The sequence below is a fragment of the Ailuropoda melanoleuca genome, chromosome 14, assembly GCF_002007445.2.
Source record: "Ailuropoda melanoleuca isolate Jingjing chromosome 14, ASM200744v2, whole genome shotgun sequence".
Taxonomy (NCBI): Eukaryota; Metazoa; Chordata; class Mammalia; order Carnivora; family Ursidae; genus Ailuropoda; species Ailuropoda melanoleuca.
The window spans coordinates 5,329,214-5,353,041 of record NC_048231.1 but is presented as its reverse complement, the minus strand read 5'-3'; the positions used below and the strand labels follow the sequence as shown (position 1 = coordinate 5,353,041).

General features: G+C 40.6%; 1 protein-coding gene across 1 annotated transcript in view; it reads left to right on the top strand.

Annotated features, from left to right (window-relative positions):
• The window catches only part of KCNH5 (potassium voltage-gated channel subfamily H member 5), a 277,609-nt gene that overhangs the window by 223,267 nt on the left and 30,514 nt on the right, over window positions 1-23,828 (top strand). The window contains exon 10 of the mRNA XM_002914166.3: window positions 2,663-2,859. Coding sequence (XP_002914212.1) covers window positions 2,663-2,859 — 197 coding nt within the window. The remainder of the gene's footprint in view (window positions 1-2,662; window positions 2,860-23,828) is intronic.

Here is a 23,828-nt window from a genome sequence, read left to right as displayed (position 1 = left end):
CCTAGTTTTTAAAGTCTTTTCCTTTTAAATGTGACATAGAAACAATATTACCCTGCAAATATAATTTGATGACTTTTTGTTGACTTACGATAGGATTATAGATGCACAGAAACCTTAAGCATTAGTTTTTGTTCATCTTGTTCTCTTCAGGGTCAGAGGTACCGATGTTGATTCAGGGAGTTAATCACTTGATCTAAGCCACACCATAACAGGTGCAGCTGCACGTCTAACTTGGATCTCACATTTCCCAATTTGTTCTTCTGTGTCTTTCTCTTCTTCTCCTCTTTTTTCCTTCGCATATTTTTTTCAATAAATATTTGTTGAACTCTTAAGATTTATTATTTATTTGAGAGAGAGAGGGAGAGAGAGAGAGAGAGAGAATATGTGGTGGGTAGGGGGAGAGGGAGAGAGAAGATCTCAAGTAGGCTCCCCGCTGAGCATGGGGGCCATCGCAGAGGCTCGATCTCATGACCCCGAGATCACAGCCTGAGCCAAAACTAAGAGTGGGATACTTAACTGACTGCACCACCCACCCAGGCACCTCATGAGCTCTTGAACTGTTCTAGGCATCGGGGTTGACCAGAGTGGATGAACCAGAGAAAATTCCCTGCTGTCATGAGTTTATATTCTAGTTTAATGCTATTCTTTTCACATCACAGGCTTTTTATTTATGCATGATACTAAAATGATAAGTAATTTAAATTTAAATTTTTGGATAGAAATATGGTAAGAATTTTAATTTCAGCAGTTAGGTAAAATAAAATACATAACGGACATTTGAATGCCTCCATAATTAAAAATAATCTGTATTGGCAAGGGGAAATTCATTTTTATGTGGAGTATCTTTTATCTATTTATGATGCATTCATCAATCAATGAATATTTATCTATTCTGTAAGATCTATATACATATTTTATAATATAATTGTTACAAGTATTTAGTAGTTTATTTTAATTGAAATATAATTAACATATAGTGTTATATTAGTTTCAAGTGTCTAATATAATGATTCCATATTTCTATACATTACTTAGTGCTCATTCAATGAATATTTTTATCATTAAATTTGGTACTTCCGATAATGCAGTTAGAACAAATACTTAAAATTGAAATTACTTGTTTGAAATTTAGAGAGTGCCACTTACAGATTTCTGAAATTCATGTATGTAAGTGGAGGTCTCTAATTAACCTTCCTTGGACGAATACATGGCTATCCGACAGTTATTTGAGTTGTTGGTCAGTGTCACTAAGTAAAAGAAAATTTTGAAGTGTCCAGAAACAAATAAGATTGCTCAAGATAAATTATATATCCATTATGGTTATTTTATGCTGATCATATGATTACATAGTAGTTTCAGCTACTTTCTCAATAATATGCATGTTTTCTCTTTCCATCCCAGAGTGTCTCATGTTTCTCTAAGGATTTCCAAACTTCCTGTGTGGGCAAGAATGTGTAATGTCGTTCACTCAACCTCAGTCTCTCTGCCTCTCTCTCTCTCATTTCTCTGGTTACTGTTGTCTTTTCTCTCTGATAGTCTAGCTCGCTTGAAGTGTTATATGATGCCTTTCTTCTTCCTGTTTTCTTGTTAGTTCTGACTTCAGTCTTCATGATGAGAGCAGGTATTTACTCACCTCCGTGGTAAGAGTGTCGAAGGCAGAAGCCTTTGGAACAGCTCCTTTCAGAAGATCTTTCCTGCTTGGATGTATTCCTTGTTTTTTCCACTCCCACACTTTCCCTTTCCTGCAGAGGAACGAAGGATGCCGTTGAGGACACTTCAGAAGCCAGGGGCTCTCATGCAACTGCCTCTGCAGAAAGTCCTCTCGGCACTTTATCTCTGGGTGTTCCTTATCCCCACCTCGTTTGGGCAACTAAGTACTCTTGACTTGGGGTGAACTGTGGAGTTCAGGTCAAAGTGGATGGTGCTCCAAAGTGAAGAGTTGACTTCTGGGTGATTTGCAGAATTGTAAAAAGATATCCACATTTTACTACAGTCTAGCACGCTTTATGGAACCGTTGATAGCATAACAAACCTGAGTCTCCACGTGTTCCCTACTCAACAACTTAAGCTGCGTTGTGGTGATGGGGAGCCCCCCCCCCACGGGGCCCTGAGGCCCTGAATAGAGTTTGGCTCAGGGGACAGGGAAAGGTATCCTTGGGGAATAAGTCATGGCCAGTATTAGTCTGCCTGGAGCACAAGACTTAGTTGGTGAATAATGTACGTTTAATATATGTCGAATCAGTTCCAAATTTATAAAGGCTGTAACAGGAGATCCTTATATATTGCAATCTACTGTCATCTCTACAGAAGGAGCAGAAGAAAGAATGAAACTAAAAAGTCACCTTTGCTCCTTCTAGTCAGAATAGGAAAAGTTATGATGGCAGAAGATAATGAAACTATTTGTTACAATGAGATTTTTGGCTTCTCTGTTGGATTTCATTTATTCATTCCACTCCAGATTTCCATCAAGAACTAAATTCGGAGTGATATTACTTTACATATTATATGAAAGTGTTATGCATAGGTATGTGTATTTGGAAGGGGTTATCTACTCAGGCTCTAAATTATGCTAGATCAATACCATATATGAAACTGAATAAAAATAGTGATTAGGATAAGAACTAGTGTAGATAGTTGAAACATATCTTGTACTATTTTCCAGGGAAAGGTGATGTATTTGGAGACATCTTCTGGAAGGAAACCACCCTTGCTCACGCATGTGCCAATGTCCGAGCACTGACATACTGTGACCTCCACATCATCAAGCGAGAAGCCTTGCTCAAAGTCCTGGACTTTTATACAGCTTTTGCAAACTCATTCTCAAGGAACCTCACTCTTACTTGCAATCTGAGGAAACGGGTATGTTGTGTGGATCCACTTCTCCTTATTAGGATTGATAGGGTTGATCTGTTGTGCTCTATTAGCCGAGAAGTGCAAGAGGGATTTCATTTTGCACTCATACATATTTCTCATCGATGTCAAGTGACATAATTTCCTTTCCCTTTCTTTATATTTTGTTTACTTTTTAAGGGGGAGGGGACTCCTGAGTGCGTGGTTAGAGACTTGAATCTTTATAATTTAAGTGTAAAATGAAAAACAGAGTTGAAGAGAAACAAACAAGTGTACTATAACCTAATTAGTTCGTGGGGTTTATAATAACTGCCATAAAAATAACATGAGTGTCTCTTACTTTATTATGTGGAGTTTTTTTAGGTTGGTAAGGTTAATCAAGCTGGTTGCTTATTTTATATTCCTGACTCTATTTAAACACCCTTTCTCATTTAATGATCAGTTCTTAAAACTTATTCCCTGTGAATTCTTCCAAAGCACACTATCTTAAAAAAATAATTAGCCACACTGACATATCCTACCAATAGGTATAGCAGCTCTTACTTTGCACTGCTGCTGCAGATATAATATTCATGGCTATTTTCTTTTTTATTGATGAGTGTGACACAAATTTAATTTGCATAAAGAAATCTCCTAGCTATGATTTATAGGTCATTGGACATAGGCTAGGGCTCTTTTATTGCCAAGAATGAAATACACATTTGGACAACTGCACTTAAGGAATTTCATCTAAAATGATTGCCTGTCTATGGTGAAGTATTTGAAATAATGAGCCCTCCCTCCCACTGCCCCCTTAAATGGAACCTTCCCTTTAGTTAACATGGAGGAGAAAAATCAAGCCGGGAGACAAATGGCATCTCTGCTGTAGCAACATGGACATGAACATAAGCAGATCCTTAGAGTTTCCTACGGGGGGTTCTAGGAGAGGATAGGTCTGCTGGAGTCATATTCGCACTAGCTGTGTCACGACGTTGCATCTGTATTTGGATAGCCTTTTCAGTTTCCACGTTTGTTGTAATAAATGGGTATTGAGCGTCCACGACCTGCTAGACAATATGTAATGAGTGGTTGCGAGCACAGAAACTAAATAGAGTCCCTAAGCTCAAGCAGCTTACAGCCGAGCGTGAATATTCTATGAAACACGAATAAGTGAAACACATATTTGTACAAGTAACTGAAAGGTAAGGCAGTGGTGGACATGAAACAGGGCTGCTGGTATGAGCTAACTGTGGAACTTTCTTGCTTATTCGTTAGGGAGTGCGGAGTCTCGTTTAAGCAGAAATATGTCTCCTTTGGTCTGTACTCTACCTTCCCCAGTGACAAATTCCTCTTATACAAGGCAGCCCGTTAGATATTTGAAACTCTTATATCTTATTAAGTCTTCTCCAATATAAATTTTGCCGGCTTTAGAGTCTTCCCATATACCACACGATGACCGAAACCCCTATCCATCATCGTTACGGTCGTCGGGACAGGTCTTATTTGTCACTGTCTTCCTCGAAGCATGTTGTTTACACAGTATCTCATCTGATGTTTATAATATTCCTGTGGGAAAAAGGACAGTTATTTTCCCTTCAAAACACATGAGGAAACTCAGGCCCAGAGGGATTAATATCAAATAACCAACTGATATATTTTCAGTGCAAGGTCTCAAAGAGGGATAATTATGACAACTCACCAGTAGAAAATAAATTTTGGCTCTTCAGAATGAGTTCAGCACAAAGCCCTCTCGCCTCTTTATTTTCTCTTTCACATATCTGAACATGTGCACACCACACACAAACACACACAAACACACACACCGTTATGAATGCTGAGCGCAATCCCTCTGATAGGAAGAGAAGCTAGAGACAGAAAACCCCGTGTGTGTGTGTTTTAAAGATTTTATTTGTTTAGAGAGAGAAAGAGAGTGGGCGGGGGGCAGAGGGAAGGGGAGAGACACTCGCCAGCAGACTCTGCTGAGCGTGGAGCCTGACGCAGGGCTCGATCCCACAACCCTGAGATCATGAGCTGAGCCGAAACCAAGAGTCAGACATTCAACCGACTGCGCCAGCCTGGGGCCCCTGTGTGTTTTTTTTTTTTTTTTTTTAGTAGGACCCAGGGACGTCCTACCCGCCTCTGCAGGTGCTGGAGCACAAGTTACATCCAATGGCTTCTTCCCCTTATAACCTGTTCCGTGTTACAATATGTGTCACGTTTTTATTTTTTAATAATTCCAGCCCTTCTTCAATTGATGGATGGTCTCAATAACTTGGCAAAACTTGGGGAGAGGTGTACTGTCAGTCAGTATCACTTCGTTCTCAGGAAAAGAAAAAGTATTCTCGTAAAACACACACGCACACGCACACTGAGAAAATATCCTCCAATGACTCATGAGAATAACTACTATTTCGAGAGCCTATTTCATAGCCATGCACTTCAGCACGTTTTATATATAATAACTGATCTTACGAAATTTCAGTAACCCACAGATGAGGCACCTCATTTCCATTTCGTCGAGGAGGAGGCTGAGGTTCCGAGAGTGGGACAGCTGCTGCCAGAGAAGTTACAGCTCAGGGTCTGGATTTGGATCCTTCTCTGTCTGACTCTCAAACGCAGATCATTAGATGCTATCATGTTGCTTTGCCCTCCCAGTACTTGATATTTTTTTTTTCCACAACGTTCCACAGACACACTCAACAATTTGTAGTTTCTCATGTGCCCAGTCACTTTCCCTTCGTTCCCCATGGAACTTTAATAAAAGGGTATTTTGTTCTCTTGGCTATTACTGCAAGCATTCCTGCATTGAGTATTTTTTGTGAATTGGATATTTATGGTGAGTTGTATAATCGAAACTATGTCCTTAGTATGTTCTTGATATCTCATAGCTATCAGAACCACAGATTAAGGGTGTTTTTCTAGTAAATTGGGGGAGTGGATCTGGAACCCACATTTTCAGCCATCACAGATTACAGCTCTGGCCATATGGGCGCACGTGGTGGCTGGGTGGAGAGCTTTGCATAGTGTGGGATTCTTGGTGGTCGCAATAGTGGGGGATGTGGCATCGCTTCAGCAACCCCCCCCCATCTTCATTACAAAAGAATAAGAGATTTGTATGCCAACATAGTTCCCACTAACCATCCTTAAGTTCCTCTCTATAAAAATTCTGGAACTAGAACTATAATTTCATCCAATAACTAGAGCAGGGGTTGGCAAGCTTTCTCTGTCAAGGACCATTCAGTAGATGTTTAAAGATTTGAGGGCCACAGAACTTCTGTCTCAACTTCTCAAGTTTGCCGTTGTGTGAAAGCAGCTGTCTTAGCTCAGGGTGCCATCACAAAATACTGTAGACTTAACAATAGGAAGTTATTCCACACAGTTCTAGAGGCTGAGCAGTTCAAGATCAAGGTGCTGGGCCCAACTTGGTACCCCAGTGAGAGCTCTTTTCTTCCTGGCTTGCAGACCTCTGTCTTCTCACTGTGTCCCCACATACTGTGAGTGAGGGAGAGAGAAAGGGAAGGAGGGAGGGACAGAGAGAGGAAGAGAGGCAGGGTGGGGGAGGGAGAGAGGGAGGAGAGTTACCTCTGTGCTACCTCTTCTTATTAGGGAACTAATCCCATCATAAGGACCCCACTCTCATGACCTCATCTAAACCTAATTACCTCCCAAATCCTCTCTTCAAATATCATCATATTGGAAGATTAAGGCTTCAAGATATAAATTTTGGGGGAATACAGTTCAGTTCATCGCAGCAGCCAAAGATAGTATGTAAATAATTAAGCATAGTTGTGTTTTAGTAAAACTTTATATAAACAGGTGGCTCCCATGGGCCCTAGTGTGTTCATTGCTGAAAGGAGAAGACTGGAAGTTAGCTAGGGAGGACACAAGTATGCACACAGAATTCTCTCTCCTTGCATTAGACAGCAAATCTACCACTGGCCACTGAGAGGTTATCATGAAACGGAAAATGCCACACAGCAGAAGTGGCTGCAGAAGCCAGATCAGTGATGCCCACGAGTGAGGCCAGGCTCACCATTGAAGACTAGAGTTCACACCATCTGTGAAAGGGGCAGCTGCTGCTCAGTCTGGTTGCACACGGCCTTGGTGGAACGCCAGCCCAGTGTTGCTTGGGCTGCATTTCATTTTTTCCCCAGAGAAGACAGAAGTATGAATTTTTATGCAAAATCACATTAGTTTGGTAACTAATTTGCTTTTTTTTTCTTTTTTTTAAAACATGGTCAAACAAAGCAAGTTGGCTTGCTCTTGGTATAAATGTTTATGAGCTAAATGGAATGAGTTCATGAACTCTTGATCTTATGGTAATAGAAGCCTGAAATTTTTACTTGAGGCCTGTAAATTTGGATAAGAAAAATTATTACATCTTTATTTTCTTTAATTTCTAAGTGACATGTAGCTTTTCCTTCAATTAAGAAGGTTGGTAACTAACTACAGTATTAGAAGTACCAAAAGAAATCAGAACATAAAAAGAAAACCAAGGTAAATAATTACAAATTCACCATTAGATTAAATTATTTAAAAAAAGCATTCATACATATTCTCATATAATACTGTGTTTGTTGAAATGTAGGCTCATCACTTTAATAATTATGGTGGTTATTATAGACCTGCTCCTAAGGTGAGGTTATTGTGTTAATAAAAAAAAGTACATAGATTACTATTTTGTGAATTATTTTTTTTTAATTTTTACAAATTCATTTGACAGAGAGAGAGAGTACATAAGAGCATGAGCATGGAGAGAGGTGGAGGGAGAGGGAGAAGCAGACTCCCCACTGAGCAGGGAGCCCAGTATGGGGCTCGATCCCAGGACCCAGAGATCATGACATGAGCTGAAGGCAGACGCTTAACTGACTGAGCCACTCAGGCACCCTACTATTTTGTGAATTATTTTTTTTAATATTTTGCTAACTGGCTTTCAGTATAATGTTTTTCATTTGCAGGACTATGTATTTTATTTTGTGCATTTAAAGCAACTTTTCTGAATTGAGGCCTGTTCTTCAGGCTTTACTAGACTGCTGGAGATTAATATCCCCTGTACAACAGTCAGAAACTGAACTCGACTGAACAAAAGGACAGGTTGGCGTATTTTTTCAATAATAAGAACACAGTTCCATAGTTTAGAGTAAGTTAAAACACATTCAGAAAAGGTATAGGAGAGCAACAGAGGAAGGATGACTCACTTGCTGACTTTATGTATTTATTTAGTTAATGGAAAATACAATTTCCTGGAATGACAAAATGATGTTTCTCAAGCTGAGGACCAAGCCTCAGGTGCAGGTCCGAAAAGGCACGCACACACCCAGCACAGGTGATATCTAAATTTTAGAGGATTTCGATCAGACTTTTAAAGTAATTAGTGCACTTCTGCTCATTCTGCCGAGCTGTTATGCAGTGAAGTTTACCATCTGTGTAAAAAAAGTTAACATAGCCGGTCTGACCGCTGTGCTTTGAAAGACCTGCTTATGAAGCAGGCCCTTGGCTGGCGTCTGGGAACATGGGTTTCAGGAGGGTTCCCGCCAGGCGAACGGGTGAGGGTGACTCACTGTGCCCGCACTGTTTATTCAAACAGTGTGGTCTGTGCTAAACATTTACTTATAGCTACATTAAGTGTGGTTGGGGTTTTGAGTTATTTCTAAATATTTCTTCCACTTTCAAGCTAGCATGAACATATTTTCCTCCAGATGGACTATTTAGATAAGATGAGTAAGGAGTTTTATTTCTATTTTTGGTACCTCTTCTGACAAGACCCTTTGACAAAGTGTGGCCCAGAAAGTATTGGCGGGCTCAGTGTATATCAGTATATATCCATCGCGGCCCTACTACATACCTAGGGGGTCATAGAGATAAAAGACCCAGTGCCTGCTCTCTAGGGGCCTGCAGTCTAGCAAGAGAGTCAAATAGATCCTAACAGAGTCTGGTAAGTGCTATGCGAGGGTTATATTCAGGGTACACGGTGGGGAGGGGGTTGGGGGAGATGCATCCAACTCTCCCAGAGAGGACTCAAGGAGAGATTTTAGGAGGTGATGATGACATTGGCATTAGGATTTTATTTTTTGTAAATATTTTATTTATTCTTTTGAGAGAGACAGAGAGCACAAGCAGTGGGGAGAGGTGGAGGGAGAAGCAGACCCTTCGCTGAGCTGGGAGCCCAATGCCAGGACCCTGGGATCATGACCTGAGCCAAAGGCAGACACTTAACCGACTGAGCCACCCAGGTGCCCCAGGATGTCATTTTAAACAGAATAATGTTCTAGAGGAAGGAAGAAAACCAGGACCCAGAGAATTAAATGATTTGCTCAAGTTTGCTTAGCAAATTAGCATCAGAACTGAGAATGGGAATCCAAGTCCTTTGAATTCCGTGCTGCTGGTATTTTTACCAGTTAACCTCATTTATAAGCCCTGTGTAGAAGATTGTGAGTAAAATGCAACACTCAATTGTGTTCATTTTTAACAGGGAAAAAGGAATGTAGATGGCATGAGCTTGCGTGTGATTCAGAGACTGATTTTAGTGTTTTTCACACCATGATTTGGGATAAAACCAACAGTAGAGCCCCCCAGACCAAGCCATAGGCAGTGTTCAGAGTTATGAACAGGACTCTCAATCTCTGTATGAGCCAATGTGTACTGTGTGGCCACCGCAGGTATGTCGCTTGCATTGTGAAGGGTCTCATTTTTAGTAAACACATGTAACTTACATATCAGTATTATTCGAGAGGTGTTACTGAATATGGTGAAATACCGCCTTGCTGATAATACTGTGGTTCTGATATACTCACTGCTATCTTGTCGGTACTTTTAAGAACATACTGGCTGCTGCACCAGTTAGTATTAAACATGTACAAAAAGAAAACATCCCACATTAAATAAAACTCCCATTTTTTTCCATCTTTGTATTTTGAGTTTTTTTCTTAAGAGTCTAGTACTTTCACATTACAAGTTATGAAAAAATATTGATGAGTTTACTGACCAAAGTGACATTTATTAGTGCTAAAACTGTTAGTTGAGGGGCGCCTGGGTGGCTCAGTCATTAAGAGTCCTGGGATCGAGCCCCGCGTCAGGCTCACTGCTCAGTGAGAAGCCTGCTTCTCCCCTTCTCACTCCCCCTGCTTGTGTTCCCATTCTCACTGTCTCTCTCCCTGTCAAATAAATAAATAAAATCTTAAAAAAAAACCTGTTAGTTGATTAGAAAAGGGGATGAGGGAGAAGAAGATTGGAAGAAAGAAATGAAAGAAAAACAAGTAGAAGTTGTGGTCCATATATACAATGGAATAGTACTCAGCTATCAGAAAGAACANGGAATGAAGCATGAGAGACTATGGACTCTGAGAAACAAACTGAGGGCTTCAGAGGGGAGGGGGGTGGGGGAATGGGATAGATTGGTGATGGGTAGTAAGGAGGGCACATATTGCATGGTGCACTGGGTGTTATACGCAACTAATGAATCATCGAACTTTACATCAAAAACCAGGGATGTACTGTATGGTGACTAACATAATATAATAAAAAATATTATAAAAAAAAGAAAAACAAGTATTTCCATATAGAATTAGGAAAATATGAGACCCGACAGCAGGAAACAGGGAGGGAATGAGCTGGTACGGAGAACAACTCTGTTAGGAATGAGAACAAAGATTGCCATGTGGTCAATTTCAAAAACTCAAATGAAGAGATTGCTAACTGAAATTTGAAAAGAAAAAAAGTAGTTAAGATTGAACAATGTCAGTACAGACTGCAAACTGGGTAATAAACTGGGCCTCCCTCTTAAAGGCCATATCTATTATATTAATGAGCATGAACCCCTCTCGTGGTTCCAGATTGAATGGTCACGGCCAGAGAACTATGTGTCTTTGCATCCCATGGCTCTGCTGAATTTGTTGCTGGTGTCGTGAACATTTCTAAGCCAAAAGGCTCCAGAGAAAATGTTTCTAGTATGTCTACTACTGTGATGGAGTGGATCCCCTTGGACATTGATCAAAAGTGATGCCAAAATGACACTTGCCCTTAGTCGTGGTCTCAAAGAAACTTTGCCCCAGAGACGCAGCTTGTTCCTAGTTTATACTCCTTTTTACCAAACATCTTTATACCCCTTAGTTCAGACACAAGCTAATCAAGGACCTGTTAATGATATTAAAGCATCCCTTGTATTAATCTGCTCCGAGCGCCATAACCAAGTAACACGGACTGGGTGGTTAAACAGAAAGGGGTTGTCTGGCAGTCTGGGGGCCAGAAATCCAAGACCAAAGTGCCAGCAGGGTGGGCGTCTGGTGAGAGTTCTGTCCTTGGGTTGCAGATGGCTTTGTTCTTGCTGTGCGCTCATGTGGCCTTTCCTCTGTGCATGCATGTGAGGAAAGAAAGGAGCTCTCTCACATCTCTTCTTATAAGAACATTAATCCTGATAGAGCAGAGACCCAACCTTACGACTTCATTTAAACATAACTGTTTAATTAGAGGCCCCATCTCCAGACACAGCCACACTGGAGGTTAGAGCTTAAACATATGAATTTGAGAGGAGGACACAACAACCCCATTTTTTAAAAATTAAATGTGAAGGAATAACTTTGAGAAGTCGTCTAAAATCAAAACTTGCAGCTAAACTAGATCTGCGTTACTGGGGATACATAGTGGCATCAGCATTCAGTGCTGATTTTTGTAACATTTTGACAGTGCTCAATGTTAGGAAAACATTCTTGGGATCCTCCAGCAATTGAAGAAAGGATTCCCATTTAAATGTGGAAAAATTTCCCCCAAGAATGATGAACACACATTGTAAGCTGGAAAAACAGGACATAGAGGTACTTACCCTTTCACCCCATAAAGCTAGCGTCCTTTTCCACAAATGGCACTGTTCTGAAGTAGAGAGTAACACAAGTCAGCTGGCATGCTATGGGTGGGTATAGCACCAATCCTGTATTTTAATGTCACAGTAGTAAGAAAGAGTGGGTTAGGCTCACTCTTGCCTTAGCACAGGCTCAGAGCTCCGTAACTGTTTTTCTTTCCAGAAAGCATTCTTATCCTGGTGAATCCATTGGCACAGAATGTCTTTTTTTTTCTGTAAGCAGTGAAGCATCTCTGTAACAAGTTACCTTTTATGGATGGAAAACAGACTGGAATTGGATACCGAACGGGCTTTGAGTACTTCTTGGTGGTCACGTGCTGCAGACTACCTGTCTTTCAGGGGTCCGTCCTGGCGTCTTTGAAGAAGGAGTCTAGGATTATTACAAGGGCAGTTCCAACCTCATTACTTTCTTTTCTTCCCCCTTTCTCCCACCCTGACATAGCAGCTGAAACAAAATATGGGGGTACATTCATTCCACAAACCTTCAACTTTTGTCATCCCATTAAAAAGATGTCACTCAAACACTGCCCACACTTGGAACAAAAGCTAATATGGTCTCTATGAGACTCTGAAGTTTCCATGGACTCTGCGTCTCTCATAGCACGGATTGTGGTACTCTGGTTTCCTCTATACATTTTTGTTTTCTCAACTCAACAATGAGCTCCTTCAAGTAGGTATTTTCTGTGATCTCTTTACTGCCAATGACCAGACCAGTGTCTGCTGTGTCACTGAATGAATGACTGGGTGAATGACTGCAAAGGGAAGCAGACATACCAGCCAGCACAGTTTCTATCCTCACTGACTGGAATGATCACTGTCATCGAGAAAAACAAATGGTTCCCTTGACAGTTTTGGCAAAGAGCCTTACGAAATAGGATGATGAAAAGGACTGTTACTAATCAGTGTTAAATCACAGTTAGAGTGAGCGTCCAGCTGCAGTTTGGAGCCATTTATGCCCGCAGATTCCGCACAAGGCAGCGGTCTCTCCAGCACGTTCGCGGTACAGCCATCTTGACACCATTGCGTGAATTAAGATCACCTGAGGCCAGGGGCTGTGGTCCTCAGAACAGCACCTTCCTCTCGTTCAAAAGGACTTTGAAGAACAAACTTTTTTTCTCAGTGCCCTCTGAAGAGTCTGCATCCAGCCTGGAATCTGAGCAGGGGGCCGACACAGTTTTCCTCCTGTCAGCTGGTGGGCGGGATTGCAAGGTCACTGAGCACGCAAGGTCACCATGCACGCCGGGCCGCTGGCAGAAGCTCTGCTTCGGTGCGGCAGCTTGCAGAAGGTCCCCTCCAGACTGATGGAGCTCGCGCCTTGCGGTTTCCACACTGCAGACTGTCTCGTTTGAGCTTCACATGGACACTGTAGCGAAAGGAGCTGAGAGCCGTGAGGTGCCTTGCTCGCGGCCACACGGCCCATCGCTGCTCTGAGGGGCCAGCCTCCGTGTCTCTGCTCCAAGCTGGCTCTCGTTCCACCAGTGGTGGTTCAAAGAGGCAGGCTTTCAGCAATTCCGGAAACTTATCATGTGCATGTAGAGGAAGCAGAGACTCAATTATGCAGTCTTTCGATTCCTTAATCTGCTTCTATTTAGGGCTCTCTTGATGGGCTTCCAGATCTGCTTCCAGAATAAAACCTTTTCCACATTCAGTTACCAGGACGTAGGTTCACAGATCCCTCACTCACTGTGGTGCCTCCAAAGAGCTATGTAAGGACGAGTTTCTCAAGTTTCACAGTGGGGGCAGGATTCAACCATTTACCAACGTACTTGACAGTAGATTATACTGTCTGTTCGATAGCTCCTCTTTTCAAAACTAGAGTTTATTTTTATTGCAAGAAAATATGTATTCTAGTAGTAAATGAGGGAAATGAATAAAACTTTAATATAGTCAGCAGAGTATTTAACTAACGTAAGAAGTTAGAAATTTCATAAATCACTTTTCTTGGGAATCCTCAAAGTAGCCAGCTGTCCACTGGAAACATTTGTTTTTATTTTACGGCTGAATCCTGCCTTACGACAGTGCCTTTTTAGGGTCATCCTAGCTGGATACCAGACTGTTCATTTCCATGTGTCTACCCCTTCTTAATTCTCAACCATTAATGTTTGATGAGGGGCCTCTGGAAGTACAGTCCTACCTCACACCATCTTCATTTAAAGAAAACCCCACCTTTTGAATGAACAAAGCAAGGCTTTCTGTTAATATTAAGACTGAAGTGTATGTAATAGCTGCTTCCCTGATTCCTTTTGGTATTGATTTGAATTTCGAATACATGCAATTTTCCCTATACTAATTTCTTACATATCTTTTTCCTTCTCTGTTATGGAAAAAGAAGTCAATGGATCACCTCTGTGGTCGAATATATAGTATATATGTAATATAAAATATATAATATATAATAACAGCTGTATATTATATATATATTATATATAAAACTATAGTTATATATATAGTTAAGTTTGGATCTGTTCATGGATCTGTATTTCAGTATATTTTTAGGCAGACCTCTTTTGGGGGCTTCCTCCCTCCCCAGGCCCCAAGAATCTGAATTAGATTACATAGCTTGTCCTTGTACAGATGTCTTGCCTTCACTTTTTGAGCTTAATTCACTGACTCAGCTTTTTCTCTCCTCTGAGGAACCTGAGAAAATACTGAGCTCAATAGACATGTATTCAAAAAGTCTCCATGCTGATTCTGAGAAGTAGCTTTTGTAACAGTTTACAACAGATTTCGAGGAGGGGTTTCAAGATGTTTATAGTGAATTCAGTGAATTCAGACTATTGCCAAAAAAGTAAAATAAATATTGTATTAAAACATACCAATATATGTAGACTAGAAAGCATTTTAGAGCATTATATACATTTTGCAAATGAAAAAAATAGAGATCTGCTCTGTGGTTAGATTGAATTCTTAATAGTTAACTATTATGACCAAAATAGTATCTGTATTCCTGGAACGTCCATTTTTTTCCCATCTGAGAGGTGCATTTCATAGATTTTGACATTCCAATCAAGTGATCTTCTCCAAAGGAATCAAATCAAGTCATCCTACCAAATAATCAGAGACACTCAGATGACCCAGTGAGGCTACAGTAATTTCTCCCAGAGGAAGTCATTCATTTTCTGCCTCTTCTTTCTGAATCAGGTTATACTTGATTTACCCAACACTTGCAGAAGCTGGCATTTGATTTCACTGGGATTTGCCCTGTGTCCACATTTTGATCCTTTAGAGAGTGATGATATCTGCAGAAGTTCAGCAGAGGCTCCTTCCCTTAGGAAACTCGCAGTCTGGAAGGCAAACTGCAGAGGAAAGACAGTAACTGCTCCTTTTGCATGTCGGAAGCAGCTAGGTCCCCCTAACAGCAGCACACAGGAGTAATGCCAGGCACTGGACCCCGTCCAGGAATTTGCTTCCCTCTTTTACAGGTGCTTTAGCAACGACTTTAAATGTGGTTGTGAATGGCATCATAATCCCAGCATGTTAAACAGGTAACATGTAACACAGGACCTTTGAAAGTTAGTTTCCTGTGACAGGAAGATACATAACCCCCTCTTGAGTGAGAAAAGAGTGTTTCCTAATGTTCGGAAATTCAGAAACCGGGATGTCGAATGACCCACTTAGCCACTGTAGAGCACATGATTACGTGGGAAACGGTCTGCTGTGCCAGCAAAAAGCACACACGAAAGGTCAGATCCAGCCTTCCGGATTTATGATTCTGGCTTGTTACTTAATAGCAACATTTCCACACCTGACAGTCACCAAGTGGCTTGTTACTGTAATCCTACACCAGAAAGACTTTCTCAGTAAGCTGCTGGGAGTGGGAATGGTGGTGTGGAGTAAAGAAAGTGACTGGTGGGGCCTCAGTGCCTTTATTCTAATGCAGCTGACTTCTCCCAAGTGTTTGCAAAGAAGATCGCAATATGGCTGTTTGCCCTGGTGAGAAAACTATGAGAGATTTGGATTTGCTTGCTTTGCCAAGCTGAAGAATCTCTGTTTTGGGGTTCCTGGGCCATTCTACTTGGCCCATTCCTTTTAGAAGGGTGTTTTTAATCGTGAACCAGCATTTCTATGAAGGTTGACAGCATTAATGAAACTCAAACAGTGCTGAGAGAGAGAGAACTTAAAAAATTCAAGGGGCGCCTGGGTGGCACAGCGGTTAAGCGTCTGCCTTCAGCTCAGGGCGTGATCCTGGCGTTACGGGATCGAGCCCCACATCAGGCTCCTCTGCTATGAGCCTGCTTCTTCCTCTCCCACTCCCCCTGCTTGTGTTCCCTCTCTCGCTGGCTCTATCTCTGTCGAATAAATAAATAAAATCTTTAAAAAAAAAATTCAAAGAACCATCAAGAAAAGTCTGTCAGCAGAAAAGACTTGCAACAAATATAATTATATGAAAATGTATCTGATGCTTGAGGGTAAGCTGGCTTTAGTATACCAAACAGCATATAAGACACCTAAATTTCCAGTTTTTGAGTAAATTTTCTAAAACAAATGTATCAATCTCTTTCTGGAAACACAGGCGCCTCAGTATTTTCCATGGTCAAATATTCATATCCCAGAAATAAATTTGTCATTGATGACATAGAACTTGAAATTATCCAGGTATTTTTTCCTTTTGTCCAAATCCCTTTCAGAAAAATAGGACCAATTTAGAAAACTGCCACTTTAGATTTCAGTGAGTGGCAGGATTCAATAGTCAGGTGTGTTCCAGTCTGTCAAAGATGCAGCTGATTAATTTTGATTAAAGAAGATCAGAGATGCATTTAATACCTCACCAAAATAAAATCAAACTAATGTGAGTGACCTAGGTATGATAAAGACAAACTATAGCCATTCATACAGCAACAAAAGTGGTTATTTTAAATGGAGAGCAAGGCCAGAGGTATTCCTTTGTTGAGATATAGAAAGACTTCTGTTCTCTAAACTAAAAATTTGAGATCATATCTTTAAGACATGGGATAGTGAAATCATCAAAATTTAGACAAATGGAAGACAACTTGGGAAAATAACATAATGGAACTTGAATTGCTATTTTGTAAAAGAAACTAATCACCTTATCCTGTGAGTTTGGCTCCTTCCTCGAGGATCAGCTCTGTCCCCACTTTCTCCATTCTCCTCCTGTCCTCCAGCTCCATGGGATCTCTCCTTTCTTGGTACTTCTATACCACTCACCACTGTAGCATTTTCTTCAATATTTACTGTGTGTTGCTTTGCAGGGTTATATGCATTCAATAGATGCCCTGTCTTCGTGCACTGGCTGTTAGGCTATTAAAGATAGAGAAATGTCCATTATCCCACACGTCCAACTGCCGTTTGCAGTCTAGCACTCCAGCGACATTTGTTGATTGAGTTCATTGATTTAAAGCAATGTGTGCTGCTTCCCTTTCTAGTGGTAGAGCCTGATGCCCATGGAGGAGTATGTAGTGAGGGGAAGTAGCAGGAAAAGAGATATCTGATTTATTTTTTTAAAAATTCGGTTAATTATTAGGATAGTTTTGAATGTAGATTTAATAAGAATTTGCAAAGATTACACTTTTGAGAAATTAGAAAACTCTTTGCAGAATTAAACACGAAAAATTTAGACTTGCCATTGGATTACTGTGAGCAAATACATCTCAACTGGTTAAAACTTGTCCAAAAATAGTAAAGGGAGATGGCAATATTTGGGATTCTCCGGGAGGCACTTCAATTATTCCTTCTTTAGAATTAGACATGCAATTTAGAATAAATCTTTAGTCGTTGGTGAAGGAAAAGGGGGAAAGCATGTCCCAAACACCTGGCTCCTTTACTCTTAAGCAACTGTAGGCAGAAGTGGGCCATAGTTTCTACCCAATTCAAAAATAAAAGTGATCCTATCTACGCTCATAGGCAAGGGGCATCTATGCTCTTTCCCAGGGGATGTTCTAACATCTCTCTTTGTAAGGACTAGAAAGCCAGCTTTGGGTTCAAGTGTATGATCTTGTGCACATGAGTTTATCACGATGCCTCTGTCATACATCTATAAAATGAAATTAACAGTAGCCATTAAATATCCACATAGTGCTTCTTAAGTGCCCGGCACTTTTCTAAATGTAGAATATCCAGGCATGAATAAATCGGATATTTCCCTGTCCTCAAGGGGTTTAGGATTGAGTACCCACCTCACAGACTTGTTGTATTAAGTGCATACACACTATCCCACATGAGGTTTTAGTGAATGTTAGCAGTGATGGTGCCCATGATGGTGGAGATGAAGATAGTGATAAGGACACATTTCAGAAATGGCAGTGCCAGAGTTGTGCCCAAGATTCTCTCCCAAAATTCTAATGGCAAGAGAAGGTCAGGCTGTAGTCTCAGTATCAGCTGTCTGTCAGTCACTGGTGATAAGAAAGTAAGAGAAATATTAACAAAGCACCTCAGTCTAATCACTGTAGAAGATAGAATCCCCCCTTGTAAACAAAATGTAATATGTAATGGCAAGGAATTCCATACACGGCAGTAAAATATGCTGAGAATTGCAGAAATAAACATTTCTACACTTGCCCTGAATAATGGTGAGTTTTCCCACAGGAAATGCCTGCGTTCTTCTGTTAACACAAAACAATATCTATCTCTACCTCTTTCTGAACTCCACACATTTAGCATAACTTCTATTAGGGGTAAACTCCCCACTGTGGTCTCTAACATTGGATGAAATGATTAGGCTGATGATACATATTCAGAGAACAGGCAGGAGTTGTGAATGTCAAGTCCAGCTCTTGGCATGTTTTGCTCATGGGTTGCATTTCTGTAACCTGGGTTAATGAGCAACATCCATGCTGTTGTGTTGTGTGTGCTAAGATTAGCATTAGCCAATATAATTTGATCTAAAAACTTGCATTTTAAGTGTAGGTTCTAAACTTATGCTGAATTATCTCTATCGAGTTTGACTGTCTGAGCATTCTGCTCTCCATTGATCTACTCCTCCCAGCCAAGCCCCTGTGGCTATAGAAACAGTTACTACGTAAATATGTTTCCCTTAATGGATGACACTCAGGGAAAGCATTGGGAAAAATGAGAAAAAGCTTTCCTATCTGTGTCTAGTATTAATCCAGTAGCTAAAGCAAGCAAACCATGAGCTGAGGTCATTCTTTTATTTAGAACCTGAAGCTAATTTGCGTTGCACTTTTAGAAGTGAACCACATTTTCTTTCATAAAATTTTTAATTTCACCTGCCTTTAACAGTAGGACATCTCTGAAGGACTTATTTAAAAAAAAACAATACTATTTGCATCCATTCATCTGCTTGTGAGAGAACGTAATAAAGGCCACTGGTATGTGAAGAAAGAGGAATACTGCTTGAACAAGCTCATTCCACTAGCCAGATCTGTTAAAGAAAAGGTGAGCTAATATCTTTCCTTTTTATAATATTCCCTGCAATAAAAAGTTGCTCATTTTATTCATGTTTGATATTTCATAAGAAAGGTAAAATTTGTTTTTAATGAAAAATATTCCACAGGGTTATTAATTAAAAGAAATACAGGAAGAAAGATCCATCACTTAAAAAAAGAGCAACTCATGAATAAGAGACAGTCTCCAGTCAAAAGTACAGCTCAGTGAAATCCTCTCAGGATTGCTGGCTGGCTGGGCACCAACGTGCCCCTCACCCTGGATGGCACCTGGGTCACCTGGGCATGAGATGCTTTTGCATCAAAGCTTTGGTGAACTTTAAAAGGTTAAAAGGCTAGAATTGTTTAATTTGTTGAAGAGAACTTAATGCTATAAAAAATCTGCAACAGAGCACGGTCATGAGAAAGTTGTAACACACATTTTTCCCTTTGGTGAGTTCATACTTTCGTCTCACCTCTTGGAACTTCTAATCTTTCCTCCATCTCCACTCCCTGCAAACCTTATTCTCCACACAGTTTTTTGGAGCTTAGAAATAGCCACTCTTCTGCCAAGTCTGACATCTGTGTTTTGGGGCATTGTGGAGGTATGAGGGATCCAAGATGGAGTATTCCCATGTTCAGCCCATATGTGTAACCAACTGAGAAATCAAAATATCACTATTATTACTAAGAAAGCTGTTGGGAGGATATGGCTTTAGGGCTTTATCAAGTGGATTTCTACATGTTAGCCCTGAGTCAGGTGTATTTACCATCCAGGCACTGGTTTGGCTGGGAAACCAAAGCTATTCCTTAATATGGTGGAACCTGCTCTGATATGCTCATGCCTCAGCAGATGGGCCAAATGCTTCATCTCTGTAGGAAGGCCTTCTCAGAAAGAGGAGAGGAAGTGGATAGGCTCAGCTGCTTTTTCTAACCTCACTAACCAGAGATGGCATGGCTCCTTTTCTGGGGAAGAGGAAGTGAAAGATGGAAGAAAATGTTAGGAATATTAGCCTTGTAGAAGTCACTTCATTTGTATTCTCCCCTCATGAGTGCAAGTAGAATCATAGTACTTATGAATCATTTATAACATACAGGCGTAACATCCATATGCATAAACGATATAACATTTGTAACATGTACATTTTTATACATTTATAATGTATAAAATTTATAACCAATACATATAAATATAAAAATACATATATATGTATATAACATATATGTGTATGTAGCATATATATTTCACAATATAATGCACATATTACATATGTATATTTGCACTTTAAAGGACTATTCAGGACCACCTGAGTGGCTCAGTTGGTTAAGCATCTGCCTTTGGCTCAGGTCATGGTCTCAGGGTCCTGGGATTGAGCCCTGCATTGGGCTCTCTGCTTCTCCCTCTCACTCTCCCTCTGTGTTCTTTCTCTCTCTCTCTGTCTCAAATAAATCAATAAAATCTTTTAAAAAGTAAAAAAATAAAAGACTATTCAATCTCTATCAGTGGAATTCCAGACAAAGAGATTATGACCTGAAGGATTGCAGGTAACATGGAGGTCACAAACATTTTGGGGGATGATTTAGATCAGACCGTGGGGAAAGTGCAGATGAGGACTAAGTACACCAGAATCACTTGAATGCTTCTATCAAGTTGCAGATTCTTGGGTTCCACTTCAGATAGTGAGCCATAGTTAGCCGTTATGGGGGGTAAGGATGCACTCCAGGGGATTCACGTGGGCAGCAGGACTGGAAAGCCATTGCCAGAGCACCAGCTGCCTGATCTTAATGTGTTCAGGGGACTGTGATCACCTTTTGTGATCACCTATCCCCCTTTGAAAGGAGAGAGAGAAAATGGCTCAGCTATAAGTTGAATTATTTAGATGATGAATGAAGCTGTCCTGACAATAAGGATAACCAGGCAAATGGCTGCTCTGTATGGAATTTGTGACTAGTTCCAAGCGTGCAGCATTTTCTACCTAGAGATTCCTGGCACTCACATCCATGCTGGGACATATGATCCATATGGGAATCAGGAGTAACATTATCCAGTCAGTCAGTCTTCTCATGGACCTCCGTGATGAATATCTTAGCCCCTCACCAATGTTCAGAGGCTCCTTGCCTCTAACTAAAGTCTTTCTTCCAAGGATTGTTTAAATAAAAATAAAGAAAATATACGTAATTAGTTCTCTGAATGTTTTAAACCATACATCATATAGGTATTAAATTCATACTTGTTCACAGAGCTGATAGACTTGGGACTTTTGAACACCCCATACAGTGTCAGATATTCTAAGGAAAGAGTGCTTTTGTTGGAAAGCCAGACTCAACATTGATTTTAGGTTAAAGTTGCCTTTTCTAGAATAACAACCTCTTGTAGTGTGAAGACAGCATGTTATTCTTTAGAAGTAGTGTGGCTGCCACTCTGTCTGGGACAACACAGGCCTGAAGATGGGGGGACAGATGACATTTTGAGACTTTCCGCCTCCTGAGCTTGTGATCTACATAGACGAACTGAGTAACCCACCACTGACTTGATTTGCCACACAGGATAACTTCTGTGCATTAAAAGCCTGGAGATTTGACCTTCACTCTTGTGGGCAACTTGTGTAATGTCAGTATCCTACAGGGAAGCGAAGTGGTAAAGAACTCCCTCTGCTAGACTCCAGTCAAAACAAAACTAGAGGCAAAGACCGAAGTGAAGAGAGCTGCTGATACGTTCTCAGAAGGACATATCCTTTACCTTCTTCCTGGTTTCTCATCCCACTTTCCTTCTCTCTCCCCCTTCGTTACACCTCCTGCCCAACAGACTTTGGGATGAGAGGTGTTCTGAAAGCTATGTTTTACTTGAATTGTTTCAAAGATTCTGATTCTCCAGCTCATGGTAACAAGCAGATGGTGTGGAAGGAAAGTCCCTGCTGTTTTAGCCATTTCAAATCAGAGGAGGTTTTCTCAGAGGCCTCTGAAGGATTGCTTGAGTGAGTGATTGACCATGATTTGTGACCATAGTGTGAAGGTTGGTGCCAGTTGTCAAGGACAGTGAGTTTTCATTTAGTTATTCTACTTGTTACTTCAGAGTATGTAAACTCATGTGGTCATACTTCCTTTCCCAAAGACATGGTCAAGATATGAAAAGCTCTTTTTGTCATTCTTTAATATCGCACACCATGATAAATTCCCCCCCATATATATATTTAACTTGATTTGAGGTCAGGAAGTCCATTTGGTAGTATTCTGAGACTATCTGTGATAATACAGAAAAAAAATTACTGACTAGGAATTAGAAAATCTATATTTTAATCACAGTAACGTTTCTTACTTTCTTCTTTCCTTGGGTGACTGACCACCTTAACCTCTTGTGCCTGAATTTGATTATCTTTAAAACTGGAGTAAGTATAACATCTGACACTTCCATAATTCTTAGAGTTTAGAAATTTATTGAAAATGCAGTTTTTTTCATGTTTCTTCAGGAAACAGATCATTTTCTCCATTTTATAAATGAGAAAACCAAGTCCTACAGAAACAAAGTAACTTGCTAAGATCCCTGAATGTTAAACGGCAAAGTAACAGTCCTGGAACCAAAACCCAAATAAATCTTCAGAAAATTGACTAGTTTTGCTTTTATGAATGTGCCTTACAGAGCTCGAGGAATTATTGCGAGCAGTGAGGTAACAGCAGAAGGGTTTTTTAAAAAATCAATAGTTACACAAATGTAAATTAATATTTAATAAAGTGGAATTGTCTTTACCAAAGGAATCCTTCAATATTCTTTCCTTTCTCTTTAGTTCCCTGAGGTTAGATGAGTTTAAAGCTGATATGGGATAAAGAAATTAATATAGGCATACCTTTGGATGGCAGTTCAAGAACTTAATTCCTTATTGCTTTCTTGAGTCACCATTCTGAACCAGGCTGAGGCTGTTTCTTGGCTCTTCTATGGGGTAAAGACCCCACTGACAGCTCGTAAGTGGTACTCTGCAACCAGCTTTCTCGTCCTGGATAAGAGTGCTTTCTCTCAAAGCCTACACCCTTCAGCAGATTTCTAGTGACTTCCACAGCTGTGCTCAGGAGAAACATTAACCACTGTTAAACAACTACCTGTTATTGCTCACTTTGAAGCCACCAAGAATTGTCCATTCTTGGAGGAACAATTTCTTCCCAAATTGAGCCCAGCCATTCACAGCTTCAGTCTTTGTGATTTTTGATGATGGCCTCATATTTGAACCACTCAGTCTTCTTTTCGGGACACTGCGATGTCCCGAGGCCTATACCCTATTCTTCCTGAGTGGCAATCATTCAGGCTTTTCACTGCATCTTACCTACTGTGGTGGATGGGTGCTTAGCTCCTTGTCATGCTCCCAGTATGTGGATTTCATGTATGTCACATATACACGAAAGATACCGTCCAAACCTAGTGGAAATTAGTTCATTTTTGCGTGATGTGGTGGTGGGTTGAAACAGATAATTTGATTTATATAAATTTAGACACATAAAACTGCAAGTTTGGAAGTTGCAAGCTGTAAGTTCAGCTTGGGCGGTGTGGTGCTTCGGCCAGCTGCATGGCTTCACGTGGCCTACAGAGCTTTCCAAAGACGAAGAGACTGCTATAGATTGAATGTGTCCCCTGACCCCCAAAATTCATATGTGGAAATCCTAACCCTAAGGTGAAGGTGTGAGGAGGTAAGGCTTTTGGGGCGTAATTAGGTCATAAGAGCAGAGCCCTAATGAATAGAATTCGTGCCTTTATAAAAGAGGCCTGGGAAAGATCCCTTTGCCCTGTGCTCTGTGGCAGCCCAGAGAGAAGGCGCCCC